General features: G+C 39.0%; 1 protein-coding gene across 16 annotated transcripts in view; it reads left to right on the plus strand.

Annotated features, from left to right (window-relative positions):
- The first annotated feature begins 3,751 nt into the window (after window positions 1-3,751).
- Window positions 3,752-18,433, plus strand: part of LOC137106374 (ELKS/Rab6-interacting/CAST family member 1-like) — a 105,746-nt gene continuing 91,064 nt past the window's right edge. For all 16 annotated transcript variants that reach the window (XR_010911928.1, XR_010911929.1, XR_010911930.1 and 13 more), the window contains exons 1-4: window positions 3,752-4,013; window positions 12,049-12,909; window positions 14,091-14,168; window positions 14,451-14,606. Coding sequence is in view for 12 of the 16 variants with exons in the window: in XM_067489534.1 (XP_067345635.1) it covers window positions 12,403-12,909; window positions 14,091-14,168; window positions 14,451-14,606 (741 nt within the window). In the remaining 4 variants the exon portion in view is untranslated. The remainder of the gene's footprint in view (window positions 4,014-12,048; window positions 12,910-14,090; window positions 14,169-14,450; window positions 14,607-18,433) is intronic.

Here is an 18,433-nt window from a genome sequence, read left to right on the forward strand (position 1 = left end):
TGTTATCAGTATTTGTTTGACATGTAGTGTAAAACGTAAAGGGTTTGTCATAGTCAGCATTGTGTGCTATGCCGTGCTTTGATCCCGTTTCTTCGGGCTTTGATCCTGTTCTGAGTCTGTTTTGTTACTGCAGAAAGCTTCAATAAACAAGGAAAAAGAGACGTTATTCCTGCCTCTGCTGTGGTTGTCTTATGCCTTTTTCAAGTTTCAAGTTTCGCTGAAGCAGAAGCTTGGTTGTCATCCCTGAACTACATCCATCATCGTCCATCATCGTCTTCTGCCAGCTATACAGTTAGGTGCAAAAGTCTGCACCGTCTTATTTTGAATTCACAAACAAAATGAGTAAAACAAAGAATATTTTTTCATCAACATAATATTGAATGCACAATTAGCAAGTACAAATGTTCCTTCATCAGAAATCAATCAAGGTTATTTTTTAAATAATTATTATCAAGGGGGATGCTCTCCTATGGTTAGGGTTAGGGATAAGTATTCATCCCCCTACATTCAATTTCAGTGTATAGTGGATGCAAACATAATCCTAACTCTAACATAATATGTTTGTTTTGTGAAGTACCATTTTAAATAGCTAATTGCACATTAAATATTATGTTATATAACTTATATAAACTCTAAATGCAAGAGTATTACAGAAATCAAATCCTCCATTGAACAGGAAAGAAAAAAGTCAAAAGAAAAAGTTTCTATGGTTTTGACTGCTCTTGGGACCTTTCTGCAAATAAGCCAGAGCTGATTTAGTAATTCAGAAAAAGCAAAAGGCAGCAGAGAAGAAGGCTGAAGACCTTGATTTGCAGCAGGGGCAAGAAGCTGCCGAGTTGAAGAGAAGAAGATGTGAAATATAGAGCAACTTTTAGAAACAGAGGACCACCTCCACATCCTACATAGGTGGCTGGCTCTTTGCTTCTTTGAGCACAATGAGGACCTTACTGTCCCTTTCCAGCCCTCCGTTAGACATCAGCTGTCAAAGTCAAAGAGGTATAGTGAAAAAAGCAGTGGCTCAGATGGCAAAGACATTCAGAAATGAGATGGGGATGCTTGTTCATAAAGTCAGGATCTGTGATGACCGTGAGGCCAAAGAACAACCTGATGCAATATGGAATCTGCCTCAGGACATGATGATGATGATTCAGCAGTCCAATAATGAAGATGTGCTCTGGACACCTACACAGCCAATTCCAGCCTCATGGTGTCTGAGTATTGGAGGCAGTTTACATTTTGTTTTTTTTCCTACTCCATGACGTGCTCTTCAACTCTCGTGTAGATCGTTCAAATTGAGCTGTCAGAAACACAGCGGGAAATAAATCATCCACAGGCTTTCTAATGTCAGATCTGTTAGACATTCTTTTTTTAATAAATGCCAAATGTGGGAAATATATTTAACCAAACAAAGCTAGTAAGCAGATTTGTCTGATGGTTGGCGATGAAGTGTATTTCCATTTGGAAAGAAGGATGGTTAAACAGCCATGTTGCAATACATTTATCTGGACAGGAGGTGGCAGCATTTTGCTACCAATGCTCTATTTGTCAGAGGACCTTCATGCATGGGTGAATACTTGCAGAAGGAGAACTTAATATTATTCTCATGGTTTACATCATCTCTGTGCACTAAATTTAAAGTCATTATTTAACATCCATAATGTAGTTAATTAGCAATTTCTTTAAATTTTAGCATTAAACTGTGATCTTGTAGGATGCATGCTACAGTATTGGTACATGGTCCTTAAATTGACATCCATTTATGTTTGATCACAAGTGATCAAACATTATCTCCATTTCCTTCCATCCATTTGTGACTGACATCCATCTGGCCAAAAAAGTAGGCTTCATTATAATGTGTCTGTTACGCTTTACACATATAATATGTATTATAGATGTTAACAAAAGTACATTTCTTAAAAAAATGACTTTTTCTTTCTGTGTTCCCTCAGTTTCCATGAGTTGTCTTGAGTTGGCCTGTTCCAAATATACAATCTCCAAACTAAGGCACTGGTAATATTTAGGTGTAAGACCCTGCTCCAATAGTACTCATTTCATAAACGTGACTTTAATGAAAATATATATTAAAATATATATTAAATAAGACTTTAGCAGTTTAAAAAAGCAATGTTGCACATCTTTACAATAATCAGCCACATCAAAGCCTTTAACTAAACTAAAATACCATTAACCATTCTCACTGAGATATTTCATAGGAAAGCCCTCATTCCCCACTTATGATGTGTTTCTCTCAAGGGGAACTTCAGCCAGCAAACTATTTATACCTCAGCTGTCTGACTGACTGGCGCCCAGGGAACTGGGACACTGTATGCGTGTGCATGTGTGTGTGTTTGGTCAGTGTCTAGCTGGAAATATGCTTTTAGGATTAAGTATAATTGAGTGTGTGTGAGAGACCAAGAGAGAAATTCACAATCAGGTTATTTGTGAAATATGCCGCATACACTATTCTCTTCCCAGATGTGCCTCTACATCAAAGTGTCCTTAAGCACACCTCAACTTTGTTTCTCCTAGTGGTGCAGGTCACTTACATATCAGCCCCCCCCCATCTGTGTGTGAGTATGTGTGTGATTGTGAGTGTGAATGAGAGGCGTTTTATAGCACCAATAAGGTAGAAGAGTGCTTTTGGTGATAAACATTGACCATTCACTCATCAAACACAAATGGACAGTAAAATGTGACCATCCCACACTGTAGCTCTGGATGTGGTGAAACAATGCAAGGATGCAGAAAGAAAGATGTCACACATGCAGACTGATGTGACACATGGTATTTTTCATTAACTGGAAAACGGCATGTGCAAATTAATATAAAGCAGTGATAAAGTTGAGCCCTCACCATGTTGCAAAGTAAACAAATGAGACAATAAAGTTATGCAATTGAACTGTACCGTATTTCCATTCAATGGACTGTATTCTTCTTCATGTAAGTACGTTTTTTTGTACCGTAGTTTGCTGGTAACGCAACTACATACAGTATTTGCATGAATTCAAGTTGCTACACTACTACTACAAATAGATATGGCCCATAAGAGGAAAGGGATTGCTGTTTTTATGTTTCTTTATGTAACTACACCCCCTTTGAACAGTCCCACCTCCTTTACCTTTTACCATGAACACTGTGAAGTTATGCCAAGGCAGCCAGTTTACAGTTAGTTGTGGTGAGTGTTGCTGGCAAATAACAAATAATAATCACTAAACGTCTACGTACATATATATATATATATATATATATATATATATATATATATATATATACACACACACACACATATATATATATATATATATATATACAGATATATATACGTTTTCACAGAATATAACATTAAAATATTATAATATAATTTTACACGATATAAAAATGATTGATTTATTGTGGAAGGCAATTTCTGGAAGTAAAAGAAAAAACAAAGAGGAATTATTTGGCATTATGAAAATCGTGATTATTTCATTTTTACATAAGCTGATATTATATAAGAAAAAGGCAAACATATGACTTACTAACTTGAAATGATTGATTTTAACTTGACAAACTATTCTTTTTTATTGGTGGAAATTTTATTCCATAACAAAGTGAGGCAATGACAGTCGATATATTAATATATTATTGAAAAATGTGTTCATAAAATAAATTTTTTTTCTGTTTTATTGCAAATTCCACTGTAATCAACATGCACGCGCCGGGGCTTGGAGAGCGATGAGGAGGGGGTGCGTATCGGGGGCGAGCGCTCCGCCGTCGTGACGTCACAGAAGCGCCCGACTGGGGAAGCCACCAGTGGCAGAGCTGGCAAAGACGGAAAAGAGGGAAAGATAGCAGGGATAGACAAGGAAGGAGACAGGCCGAAAAGAGAGCGGATCACCCCTGCTGGGCGTCTGTTACGTTTGTCACTTTGAGCTTTGACAGCAGTAGGACAACTGAAGACAATATGTCACTGGCCTTTTTCTTGTTACACAGCTTATTTCACAACCGAGGGCAGGAGCGTTGACACCGCCGCAGTGAGTATTGGAACTTAGCTGGCAGTATGAGAGTGTGCGTGTACACAGGCATGTCTCACAGTGTTTACAGGCCTGCGCGCGCGCGCGCGTGTGTGTTGGCCACGTTTCGGTCAGTGTGTTTGTGTGCTGTCACGTCTGAGGAATGACAAGAACATGAGCAGTAACGTTACCATAATTAAAATGTAATGGCCGATTTGAGGTGCAGCAGCCTCAGGTCAGCTGTGAGACCTACACTTGGACTCAGTTGGTACATTTCAGCCGGAGAGAGCAGCAATGTCTCCCGCTATGATAGTTTGTATGCTTGCAGGCGACAAATGACAATTCGAGCTAAATCGCTGTACAATCAGTGGCTTTATTTCCCCAGAATAACAGGCTAATAACACTGTCCTGTCTGTCCACCTCTAAATGCGATTATCAGTCTGTTCACTGTGTTGCAGGCGGCAGATGAAGTGCTACCGACGGCCCTTTTTTCTCAAAGCCACACAATTGCTATTATATTCTTAGAATATTAGTTTGCAGCGCCGGTTTAGTGATCTTGCAATTTATAGGAGGGAGGGTTATTCTCTACGGCATTACTTTGCATTTGAGTTATCTTGAGTGATCTAACGGGCTCCCCCAAGTTCTTCAGCCCGTTTGTTTGTGTAGTGAACTTTTGCAATACACTGATAATATGCTTACATTGTTATGATCTAGGTGCACAGGACTGTGAGCAGCTTCGTGTTTTAGCCACTCAATCACTCAAGACGAAATGAAACGCCACACACAGCAGACTGATAGCAACACCGTTGCAAATAAAATCCAGTCGAGCAGAACGTGGATCCGATATGATCGTGTTTGTGAAGGCGGGGAGGTGAAATCTGCTGCGTGTGTTTTGCAACGCACTGAGGGAGGCAAGAAGGAAAGGGTGGAGAGGCTGAGGGGGGACGCCGTGATTTTCTACTTGTTCCGCCCTCAGCTCGATGGCTTTGCACTCCCCCTCTGGGACACACGGCCGGGGAACTGAACTGCTTCCTTCCACTGAGCTTATAGTGAACGCTAGACGTTTTTAAATGCCCCAGCTGTGGACACCTCCGTTTGATTACAGGGAAACTATATTTTAATGCAGCTGCTAGATTTAGCTGGGGGACATTTTTAACTTAGCATGACCTGACCCATAGCTTTATTTTTCTGAACACTTAACCCTAAACAAACTTTGGGTGTGAGAGCCTCTGTGTCTACATTTAACATCAAGGTTTTGCCAAAAAAGCTCAGGACTTTGAACAAAAATTGGAAACTTCATGGAATTACCTTTTGTCAAAGGACAATCAAATTTTTGATTCCTTGTTTATTATTTGTTTTTTTCCACATTGTGTTATCAATTTATCAGTAGTAGGGTTTTTTTTACTCAAGATTGATAGATCGACAGATGTTTCAGGGTACGTTTAGGTCAGCTTCTCACCCTTATACAACCATTCCTCTACATTCCTCTTTAAAGGATGAGCCTGGGGGAGTTACACTCTCACTTTCTTTTCCATTAACTACTACACACTCCTGAATTAGGTTTGTGCCTGTCTGCCTGCCTGTGTGTTAATTGTCAACTCTCAGTGGTACATTTTCCATATTTGTTATGTAGGCAAGAGCAGCAGTAGCAGATTATATAAGTGTGAGTTGTGTGTCTGCATATTCATGACATCAGTTCACACTGTGTGTTATAGTGTGTTAGAGGACATGCACAAGCGTGAGTCATGGTGTGTGTGGACTCCTGAATGTATGCACATATTGTTTACCCAGCCTGCATATCAGATTAATTTCCTGCCGTACACAGTAGAAGGGAGTTGATTCTATCTGTCGCTTATCAGTGTTGCCCTTTCCAGTGTCTGAACCATATTATAAGTCACAGTCTTATCACAGATACGACCGATGGGACAAAGCAAACTTACAAGTAGCACAGTCACTCTGGTGAGCTAAAATTTTTATCTTGCATAGACATCTTCTGCATGACACAATATTCACAGTCACAGGCTGCTAATGTTTTCTCACAGGTGTATCAGGGTGGCTCAGTTAATTTAAAAAATGCAGCTTCGGCTATTCCAGCAGGGTCAGTTGATTTTTCTATTATTATGCTGAAAAGTGAGCCATATGTTGAAAAGAATCTTTAAAGAAGTCTTTATCATAGATGCCTATACAAATCCTGCAAGTCAGTTAAAAACGCATAAATCAGTGCAAAACAGTCATAACGATCTGTCGTCAGTATCATACCCTAACAGTAGAGACAATATATTTTTATGGATTCAAGCCAAACCACTAATGATACAGTACTTGAAACCAAACAGCAGCACTGCATGAGCTGTATATTGCAAAAACGGTGCTCCATGAATATGTCATGGAGTAGTGTCAAACTACACTGGGATTGACCTATAGGTCCAGTATTTATCAAAGTAAGTCCTTTATACTTTGATTTAATTTAAAGAATAAAAAGAGTTGATTAATTTATTTTGAGATTCTCAAATAGTGAGTTAAGTTGATTAAGTTCCAGATGACTTAAGTACGCAAAACAGGAGAGCACGCAACATCTGATGCATGTTTTGGAAAATAACTGACATGATTTGTCTGATGAGTCGATAGCTGTAGCAGTATGCATAATTCAGGACTGAGTGGCGTAGCATGTTATTAGCATTTCATCTGAGCATTAGAAGGTCCTGCTTGTGTTTTCGTTGATTACAACCGCAAACATAAGTACAAAATCTAAATATTTTCCATGTATCTCATTATATGTATACATCAATGCAGCCATTTCTCGAATGTACCTCTATTAGGAAAAAATTAGTTTGGTTTTGCTTTGAAATCTTGTTGGTTTCACATTTGTCCCTCCAGATATAAAGGATTGCACACAAATAAATGTCCTTAAAATTGAAAATTGCATTGTTGAAGGAAAACATTTAGCTAAGAAGGTGTTGGCTCTTTGGAGCTTTCTTAAATGTACTTCTTTTTTTGATAAATGCAGGTCCTGGATGACATGTGAGGAATACATAATCTGGCTTTTGTCTTGTATTTACTATGAAGTAATTCCAAGATCACTGAGGTTGCACTTTAGAGAAAAAAGTAGTCAAAAAAGCCAGATTTTCAGAGAGGTATTGTTATCATTGACCTGATAAGTCAGCTGTAAATGTTAAAAATACACATTTGGTGAACAGCAGGTCATAACTTTAAATCTTCGGACAGATTAAGTACAGAACAAGTTTGGCTCACTCCCTTGAGCGAGGCTGTTGAGTTGACTTTCAGTGAGATGTCTAACCCAGACAGCACCAAGCGAGTTCTTTCTATCATATCACAATGATTATAACAGGAACAGAGTGTAATCGAGAATAAAAATATTCAACATCAGTGTAATGTGAATTAAAAACGTTGTCAAATTTGGCTCCCACGCTGAAGCACCAGCCGGCTAAGTATAGGTTGAGTGGTGTTTTTGCATTGTGCCGTGTGATAGACGGATATGTGGTTGTCACATAAATAGAACAGTCTGAACACCTTCAGGAATGCTGATGGAAAAAGGGAGAGGCAGAGAAAGGAAATGAAAGCAAGTATCACGGAGACCAGGGAAAGGAGGCATCGGAAGCAGGAGAAAATGAGGAATAATTGAGTGTATTTGTGAAGCAGTAATGCAACTAACCTTTCTGTCATGCTCTCTGCTTTCTATTTAATACTAAAGAGGAGTTAATTTTGCCCATCATTCCATTTGGCTCTACTTCACAACTGTAGTCACCTCTGTCAAGTTATTGTTAATTGAAGCTGCATTTTTGTGTGTGTAGCCACGATGGGAAAATTACTGAACTTGAAGTCTGTCCTCTGCTATGTTCTGGATATCTACACTAGTGCCAATACTTGGTATTCAACCATGGAAACTTGGTAGCCAAGCGTGATATTCTAGGATTTTACAAGACCTGAGACAACAATGTGTGTGAGAAAGGAGTATATGGAGGAAAGATGAGACATACCTCCCTGTACTGTTACAACAGTAAAAGGAGGAATAGGATGAAACACAGGGCGTTGTGTTTACTGGTGTTTCCTGCAGTGTTTTGTAGGCATAAAGAGAATGAGAGTATTTTTGTTCTCAGGTTCATGCCTGGAGTGTTCAGGATTAGTTCCAGTAGAAAGTGTGCTTGCACTAGAGCCTTTTGTGGTTTATTTATGGCTAACAATTCTCGCAAAAGTAAAATTAGTCTGATTATTGATCTGGTTAGAACTGAAGTAATGAATTAGATTAGCAGACAATTCTTATTAAATCATTAACCTGTTAATATAATTGTTTTTTTTATAATAAACAATATTAAACTGTCTTTGTGTTTTGACAGTTTAACAAACAAAACAAAACATTTGAATATTTAGTGTAGCAGTGCTTAAAAATGCCTGCACCATATTGTTTTTGAAAGGTTGTGAGAAGGTTGTGAGGGATCTGATCACATATGGTTTTTGGACAGTCATATGCTAGTGTTTGCTGAATCTCATGATGCCAACTTTATCACGTGCTTGTGTGTTCTCAGTATTTTTCATTGTGCAATTTTACACGTAATATTTCTTCCTTTTAGAGGGGGCGGCAGTGGCTCAGTTGGTACAGTGGCCACCTACTGACCATAGGGTCAGTTTGCACCCCACTCTTCCCGACCCCACGTCGAAGTGTGCCTGGGCAAGACACTAAACCCCCAACAGCCCACCCCCAGCTGTGCAGTGCCGGCTCCAACCCCGGTAGAAATTGGGGAGGGTTGCATCAGGAAAGGGATCTGGTATCAAAACTGTGCCAAATTAACATGCAGACAAATGATCTGTTGTGCTGACCCTGAACTTAAAGGATAAAAAAAAATTCCCTTCAGAGGTTCTTAGGAATTCAACTGGAAGTGGCGATTTATTAAAAGGTTTGTGGTATTTTCATGTGACATTGGTTGAGGTTAGTATGCAGCATTTACTGCCCCTTACCCTCAGCTTGCTCAGAATCTGAAAAGAACACGAAGACCGTTGACCTGTCCCTCGCGCAACGACTGCTGTGGTAGGCTCCAGCTCACTGTGACCCTGAACAAAAGAGGCAACTCACGAGTAGATAAAATGTGAATGCACTTCCCTGTCTGTACCTCACATGGATAAAAAAAAAAAACAGAAAAATTATTTTTCTAAGTTAGGTTATTTTGACTGTTACTAATTGGACAATGGCAGGCTTTTGGATCTCCACTGGGAAAGAATGAACAGTGGAAGTGATCATTCTTTTCTATAAAGAAGCCCGTAAGCAAGCAGATATTGAGCTGATTAGCACTTTTAACCTCCCGACCATGCACTTACTGCCATGTGTGAGCGTAGACAGGCCATGGCCAACGTAAAGCTGCGTATGTGTGTATTCAGTAAATGCTTTTATAAAGGCTAAAAACATAAGCTAGACATACTCTAGTCTTTTTTCCGTTACACTTAGAATTGGTGCATGAGCATATACATTAAATACAGGTCAGCAGGTCTGGAGGGGATGAGAAAAGGCTCCACCACACACTGTCTCATATTGGCCTCAAATGAGTGTTTGTTTAATGGCTGCGTGTACATGTAATTGTGTGTGTATGCGCCTGTGGTTTTTTGTCCAGGTGTTTTTGGCTTGGAGGGAGAGAGAGCAGATGGCCCCTGTTTGCTTGTGTGTATAGGTGTGACTGGCTGTCAGTAACTTCTCCCTGGTCAAAGATCTGTGGTTAGCAGAATTTCAGTTGGAAAGATACATACTGCAGGGCTGGTAAAGGTCTGGGTCAGGCCCCTATAGCAGGAGGGCAGGTAGATTAAAGAGTTCCAGTACTGATGTTTTGTCAAGATGATGCATGATGATATGCAGAGATATTGTAGAGCAACTACTCAACCAGATGTGTGTATAATCTCTGCTAAACTGCACAAGCAAAGTAGAAACATTACAATCTTATCTTCATGTCTAATTCATCTTCTCCCCTTCAGCATTTTTCTGCAGTAAGCATTAGTGAAAGCCATAGCAAGTAAAATAATTACAGAACTGTAAATATTTCTACACTCCAAGAATTATCATGTGTTATAGTGAAGAAATTATAAAAAGAAAGATTAGAGAACAGTTCATTCTAGTGCGGCTTAGTTCACTTGAGGAGAGTGTGGATCAGATGGCCAGTGTGCATGTCCACTAGGTCATGTGTTCATTAACCTGAGGATGGCATCACTATTTCCATGGATACCGAAATGACCTGATCACGACTATTACTCATCTGATTTTACTGTCTTTTTATGATGCAATAACAGATACCAGAGAGAAAGTCATTTATAGTATGTTTACCCCACGAATATTGCACAAAAAATTATTGACACCAAATTTAACCTGAGCACATAGTATTTCCCTGGGGCTGGGAAATAGTATTTGCAACAGACATTTCAGCAGCCTCTGAGGCAATATGTATGTGAGCCTGTGCTTAGCAATTATGTGCCTGTGTTTGCATAAAAGACAGCAAAATGTTTCAATATTTTTAACAGCTTTCTTAATTACAGTACATGGTGTCTTTGGCCTTATTGACTTTATCTGTTGTAATATCCTATTTATTTATTTCACCCAACAGACACAACGGCCAGGCTGTAGAAGCATGACAAAACATTATTTCATGGTGTTTCTGCTTTGTTGGACATCTAGAGTTGTAGTCTACATTTACTGTTTCTAGTATGACTCATATGATTAACAGGGGGACAACACCTTAGGCATTTCTTTTTTTTCTTTGATTATTTCTTCACGTATTACTGCAGAATGAAAAAAATAAAATTAAAATTTAAGGGATTATTCTATATTTAATAAGTGTACATTTTCCAGGAGTATTTTCGCAGGAAGAGTGATTATTGCACTGTATAAATATAATTTAATGTTACATTCTATAACCTTGTTTATTAAAGCTGTGACTTTGATTTTGTTGCCAGAGGTGTTAGGACATGGTGTGATCTGAGGAAGAAGGCATAATAGGTTCAGAGACAAAGCCATCTGTTTGGTCATAAGACCCAACACATTAGGTGATGCTTGTGCTTGTGACAGAGGTTGCAGATGAAGCCAAAGCTTTGTAACTGTAGTCTGTGGAATAAAGACAACCGCCTTATGTATCTTTTACTGCATTTGTGTGTACAGATCAGTATGACGACACAATTTTTCTTTTCTCTCTTCACTTTCCACTCACCCCAACTGCTCAAGGCAGATGGCTGCCCACCCTGAGCCTGGTTCTGCCGGAGGTTTCTTCTGTTAAAGGGAGTTTTTCCTCTCCACTGTTGCCTAGGGCTTGCTCAAGGGGGAATTGTTGGGTTGCCTCTAAATACTTGTGTAGTCTGGACTTTATTATGCAAAGTGCCTTGAGATGACTTTGTTGTAAATTGGTGCTATATAAATAAAGTTGAATTGAATGACGTGGTTTGATACTTATATTTCTTTCCAATTTCATACTTCACTATACGAATATGCCAGTAAATGCATCAGTATCAATGAACATATGCAATTGTACCAGTAATCTGTTTTTATGCTGCTGCTGCTGTGGTGAGATTTGTGGCAATTTTACTTATTTCTACTGTCTGGAGGAAGACAGCAGGATGCACCATTTGTTTTCATTATTAATTCTTTGATATGACCACATAGCTCATTAAATGTCAAACTGAATGTCAAGTGCAGTTATTGTAATTTGCCAGAACGCAAAGTGAAACTTTTAAATAGTATTCTATAAAAGAAACAGTCTAAACTGCCCAAAATGTTCAATTTACAATAAGTGCTATCGAACAAAGAAAATGAGTAGGAAATTCTTTGAAACAAAAATGTTTAGTAATTTTGTATCTTTGCCGAGACCTGTTTGTGTAACCAAAATAATTTTGTGGACATTAAACCCTTGTAAGAGGAGTGCACAAAGTATATCCTGTACACAGATAAAACGAGTCTATTGCTCAAAATTAGGTTAATAACAGTAAAAGTCCAGTTTGTTCCTTTGTGCCTCAAGTGCAGTATATCTTAGTTCTACTGATTCTAAAACCTGTCTCTTTCTTCTCTTCATTCTAGGTGATCACATCATCTTATTTAAAGGAATGCTCTATTGATTACTGCATTCTAACAAAGCCCATGGATTATAGTGAGGGTGCTGAAAAGGCCTTGATCACTACTTTGTCAACACCACACCAGGATTTTTCAAGTCAAGGACTACAGCAGAATACTTTTGGGACTGTTGCTGTGTAATTAGCCGTTAGTTTCAGTGTTTCACATGTTTTCTGAACATCCATCTTACATTTTTTAACTTTTTGTTTAGCTGTGCATGGGCCTCTAACACATGACATAACCTAACTCTACTATTGCACCATACCACATTGTTTTTTTTTTTGTTTTTTTTTCATTTGACCCAATAATCCTTATAGCACCATGTACGGCAGCTCACGTTCTGTCTCAAAGCTAGATGTAGTTGGATCCAATGGTAATGGTTCAGTGTCTGGGAGTCCTGGTCGATCTCCACGCCTCCCTCGCTCTCCACACCTTGGACACAGGAGAAACAACAGTAGCAGCTCCACCGGTGGACTTACTGGCTCTGGTAAAACCCTGTCCATGGAAAACATTCAGTCTCTGAATGCTGCATATGCCACAGGTGGTCCTATGTATTTTACTGACACAGCTGAAGATCCAGTTGGCATTGGGAGTCTGGCCAGTGGGCTGAATCCTTCAGTGCCCAAAAGCACCATGACCCTGGGTAGGGCTGGAGCCAGGGTCCCCTATGGGGTGAGGGCGGCTGTTATGGGGAGCAGTCCTAATATAAACACTGGAGGAGGAGGAGGTGGTGGTGGAGTGGTCATGCCCAGTGATGCAATAGCATTTGGTGGGGAGCTGCAAAACCAGTCTCAACAGGTGGCTACTGTCCCCCACTCCATGAGGCAGGTGAGACACTCCAGTATTTTCTTTTCTGTTGGAGCAATATTAAAGACAGCACCTTACTTTTGTAAGTAAGGTGTAGCAGAAATAGAAGTAGAAGACAAAATACTTCAGGCATTTAGGAAAATATGTTTTTATGCTCTGTTGGCAAGAGTTAGATTAAAAGTATCACTCATAAGTATGAAGCAGAATCCAATTGGTGGTGAGCTTAGCTTTACGTATAGATTGCAAACAAGAAGAAACAGCAAGCCTGGCTAGGTCCTCTTAAAGTCACAGCTTGTCTTGGCTTTACACTTTGTTTTTTCTTCAGCATAAACAAACATCTTATTTTTTATGTTTTCATAGTGTCAGACTAGTTATTCTGTTATTATGACAAGGTAACCATTTCCTGATTCCAGTTTTATATAGAACATCCAGGTGTGAGAGAGGTATCAACCTTACCTGTAGATGTGAAAGCAAATAAGAAAATTGAGGCAGGGTGTTCACAGTCTTTGTGTTACCTTTGAGCAAAGAATATGAAATATAAGAACTAAAACAACATAAATGTTTTGTATAATGTATCAGTTCTGCATAGAGAATCATGCTATTGTTTAGAATTATTATTTTCTTTCAAAGTCATCCGTTAACTAAATAAAATAAGTGCTGTGTGGGTATTTATTCAGTACACCATGTTTAAATAGACTAAGGTTTGCCCTCCTACTCACTCAGCACCATTAGTCATAACCTGAAAGCTTATCTCTACAAGATGTAGCTCTATTCTTCTTCCATTCCTCTCTACTTCATATGTTTCTCTTTCTTCAATTAAAAAAAATCCAGGTCCATAATCTTCTGAACCTGTTTCCTTCATAAGCGCTTTTTATATTTTATCTTTATCACATCCATATCTTGCATGTAATGGGTATTGTGAAGATGCAGTTATTCAAAAACATATTAGCACTTACAAATCTCAAATCTTTCCTGTCTTTGCATTTGCAGAAGTGTGAGCCACCCTGCACACAAACATTTCTCATATTTGCTTTTATCTTTCATCTTTTATACATCTTTCAGAACCAGCAGTGGCTTTCAGAAGCAGTAGTTCACTTCGTTCCGCTTTTAGTAGTTCGGTAGTAGAGCTTCAAATACACAAAATCATACGACAGGTCGGGGGCCACATATTGTTGATTTGCTTTGTGTGTGCATTATGCCAGGTCAGAGATGGTGCCATGTCAGACCTACAGACACAACTAAGGGAAGTGCTGAGGGAGAACGAACTCATGCGCAGAGAAGTAAGGACACTTACACATATATACCCTTGATACACCCATTTATTTTAGAGTTAACTGTATTTTTGGCCTTTCATATTTTATCCATTGTGGATTGTTTCCTTTTGAGTTCCACTGGGAATTTTGCTCTCCTAAATGAAAAAAAAATGGACAATAGCTGTAAGGAAAATATTAAAAACAAATGGGAAATCCAAAAACACAAGTGAATCTGTAAACTTGGTTAAGGATTATAGTCCATGACTATAATCATTATTGTGTCATAGTCACAATGTTGATGTCTTTTAGCTGGAGGCAAAAGAGTCCAAGTTGAGCTCTTCGATGAACTCCATCAAGACGTTTTGGAGTCCAGAACTGAAGAAAGAAAGAGCACTCAGGAAGGACGAAGCTACAAAGATTGCCGTGTGGAAGGAACAGTACAGAGTCGTACAGGAGGAGGCACAGGTAGGAAAAGGACATCTTTGTACTTCCGGGGGGATACAGTCTGACGGGGAATCAGTGAACTGGGTTTTGTTTGTTGCTCACAGTTAAAGATGAGTTACAGAATAGCAGAGATGGAGGGTATATCAACTGTAATATCCTGTTTGGGATTAAGTTAATTTTACCATCATTGCAGCTGAGTCAAGACCTGGATTTCCTTTCTGATGAAGGATAGAAAAATAATATTTGGCCCCAAACCCTGTGTTATACAGTAGTTGTTTTGCTCAGCTTTGTCTAATGTTCGAATCCATATATAGAGTGGTACAAAGGGGAGCACATCCTGATAATTTCTTGTGGATTTGTCTTGCTGCTGTAAGGCGGCCTTGAAGATGGGTAAACAGATGAAGCGGGCTGCCTGGTTGGGGACTCCCAGCTGTCTGTTGGTTCAGAAGCCATCTGGATGAGATGGAGACACAGCTAGTCTGGCAGGAGGCTGGAATATTATACAAGAGTTGCACACATGCACACTTGCTGTCACTTGCTGCAGCACAGTGTCTCATTTCATGTGCTGTCATTGTGAAACCAGCGTAGAGACTGCTCACTAGTCACTCCCATTTTTTTATTAAAAAAAAAACAACAGATTTTCATTTTGGTCAAAAACACATCTCTTCTTGAGTAGGAGTTTCTATGAGATAAACAATGTTGCAAATGACTACAGGTTATGATTTTACTTTACCGGATATTAAAGCATTCTGTAAGGAGATTTACATCTCTCAGTCTAAATGTGTGTACCGTTATTTCAATGCAGTGCTGTGCGTGAGAGAGCTGATCATTAGTTGATCGAGGATCAGCCTTTGTTTTGTCTGCCAACACCCCTAGAAAAATCCTCAGTTGGCTTCATACTTGCACACATGCTCCACCATGGATATGTGTTGGTAAATACCTTTCTTCCGGAAGAAAAGCTAACTATAAAAAAAAAAGAAAAAGCTAAAGGAAGGTTTGGCATCCTGAAGGGCAGTGTCTCTTTCTGATCTTACACAATATTTATTAGTTAATTTTTACATATAAACATTTAGCAAACATTCTTTATTATCTGCTGCCTTTTGCCCTTCAAATATTGGTCACATTTCATTCAATAAATAAAAAAGGCAAGCGACAGTTAGATTTCATGACAGTAACCATGCAGGCTTTAGCTGGCAGTTTTCCATTTGATCCCATGCCTAAAAGTTAATCCGTGCTAATAGAGAAGGTGAATGTTGAAATTGCCAATGCCGTTTTGTGTCTGAAAGTGTGAGTGCTTCTTCCTTTCTGTTCTACATGGCAGTGAATCACACCACCTGAACAGTAACCACTCTCATCTGTCTGGGGCTGCTAGATCTACTGTACTCCAGGCGAGCTATGTGATGTCAGAACTGGTGTGTGAGTGTGTGAATGACAGAGAGAGGTTGAGACTGTGTTTATGCTTGAAAAATGGAATTTGTTGTCAGTTGTTTCCTGCATACAGTATGTCAGGTGTGTTTAAGTGTGTGCATTTGTTTTTATTTTTTTTTTTTTGAGCTTTTGACTGAGCTTTTGTATACTTACATGGCCACGCACACACACACACACACACACACATATATATATATATATATATATATATATATATATATATATATATATATATATATATATATATATATACACACACACACACACACACACATATATTTTATGTGTATGTGTTTTACTGTATATGCAGCATGTGAATATAGAGTAAGGCAAACAATTTTTCTGCATGTGTTAAAGCTACTCTGTACTGCATCTTCTATTTTTATCAAATTTTTATGTTTGCGTGCGACAATTTGTGTGTGTTGGCAGTGGTATGATGTCAGAAGTCATGTTTGTATGTGGAGAGAGGGAGAAAGTGCAGCAGTAGCTTTTTCAGCTTTTTCTTTTTTGTTACTGCTGCACCGTTTTTAATCTCTTCAATTATTTACCTTATACTCAAGGTGTTGGTTTGAAACAGAAGTGAGTTTGTCAGTGTCTGCCCAAAAAAAGGAGAAACACTTTGCCTCGATGATAATATACACACCTTATTTGTTATATTTTTTTAGTTTATTAGCAAGTCATATCACCGTTAATGCAGGGCTGCTTGTTTTTATATTTGATTAACATACTGGTCAAAGTAGTAAAAGCTACTCAATGCTGAAACCATGGGACAAAATGTCTTGCGGTTTGTCAGCTGTTTTGTGTGTGTGTGTGCGTGTGTTTGTGTGTGTGTGTGGGTAAGTGGGGAGGTTAATTCAAACAGACAGATGAACACAGTGCCTGTTACACCTGGGCAGTACTTTGCCTCCAGGTTGAGAATGGGATAAGAGGGATACGGAGATGAGGCAGAAAAGGAGAAACTGTCCTTCATCGCTTCTTCAGTCAACTGTCTTTATTCTGCTTCTCTGTCTTTTGCTCAAAGCCAGAAACTTAGTGAGACACTTATATAGAAACAAAGACTGGCACTTGAGCTTATTTTCCACTCTTTGAAAATGGCAGTAAATTTGGCCCTCAGGTTAATGTGTAAATGGATTCCAGAGCTCCGCTTAGTTCCCCCTCTGCAGATTAAGTTCTTAAATAATGTGAAACAAGTTAAATTATCTCAGGCAGACATGAATTTACTTACACACTTTAATTAGAGATAAAAGATTGGACCAACATAATATACAAGCATATGACATATTTTAATGTAAATATACTGTAAAAGCGGTTTGGGCCAGTGTCTGTGCTGACTAAGTAAAGATTTACAATCACTGCTCAGCACTTACCATTATTACACATGGATTTAGGTTGAGCATCTTGCATTTCTAATTCCATTACTTCTAGTTGGCGTTGAGCTTGTCCTCAAGGGGTCAAATTACTTTCAATCCAATAGAAATAGACGGTTCCAAATGTTTCCTGTGTGAGATTTCCATTTACTGTACAAAAAAAATGTTGCCAACTAGAACTTCTGTGCCAGCTGGCTCCAAAATTGCTCTGCCTGGCAATCCATTTTCCAGCAAAGAACCTGAGAGAGAGAGTGGGTGGATCGAAAAGATGAATTGAGATGTAAAGATGTGTAAAATATAGAGAGGAAGAGGGGAGGAAATCAGTAGAATGGAGAATAGATCAAACTGGAAGGCTGTAGATGTGTGCCAAGCAGTGGAAGGAAAGAAGAAAAGATGAATGGGTGGCACAGACAAATTGAGCAGAAAAAAATAGATGAAATGTAGAGAAATTTAAACTCTGATTGTTGTTGATGTGACAAGAGAACGGGGCAAGGAGAAGAAGGGTCGGTGGAATGAGAATTGTAAGATTGACTTGGAGAAGAAACTGGCAAATACAGTCAATTAAGGATAAATGAAGAATAGCCTATAAGGTGAAAATGGCAGCATTTTTACATTATGTAGTTCCTACTGTTACCTACTGTCTGGCCATTAGGTAATTTCTGTTTTCTGCAAGTAATACCAAAGGTGAGCAGGTAGCACAGGATCAGAAACAATCAGAACGTTTGATCTGAATTGACAAATGGGAGATGCTCCGCCCAGACCCTGAAAAGAATAACTGGTTAAGATATTGGCTGAGTCAATACATTTTTTTTGTCCTTTTGGCATGAGTTCAAGGTCGCCAAAGCAGATCATTTGCATGTTGATTTGCCAGTTTGTAGGCCAGATGCCCTTCCTGATGTAACCCTCCCCAATTTCTACTGGGCTTTGACTGGCATTGCACACCTGAGGATGGGAAAGGTCTGTTGGGGGTTCAGTCTCTTGCCCAGAGACATTTCAATGTATAGGGGATTGAACCATTGTGGTCCGTGGACGACTGCCTTTACCAACTGAGCT

This window comes from Channa argus, chromosome 21 (genome assembly GCF_033026475.1).
Source record: "Channa argus isolate prfri chromosome 21, Channa argus male v1.0, whole genome shotgun sequence".
In the NCBI taxonomy this organism is placed as follows: domain Eukaryota; kingdom Metazoa; phylum Chordata; class Actinopteri; order Anabantiformes; family Channidae; genus Channa; species Channa argus.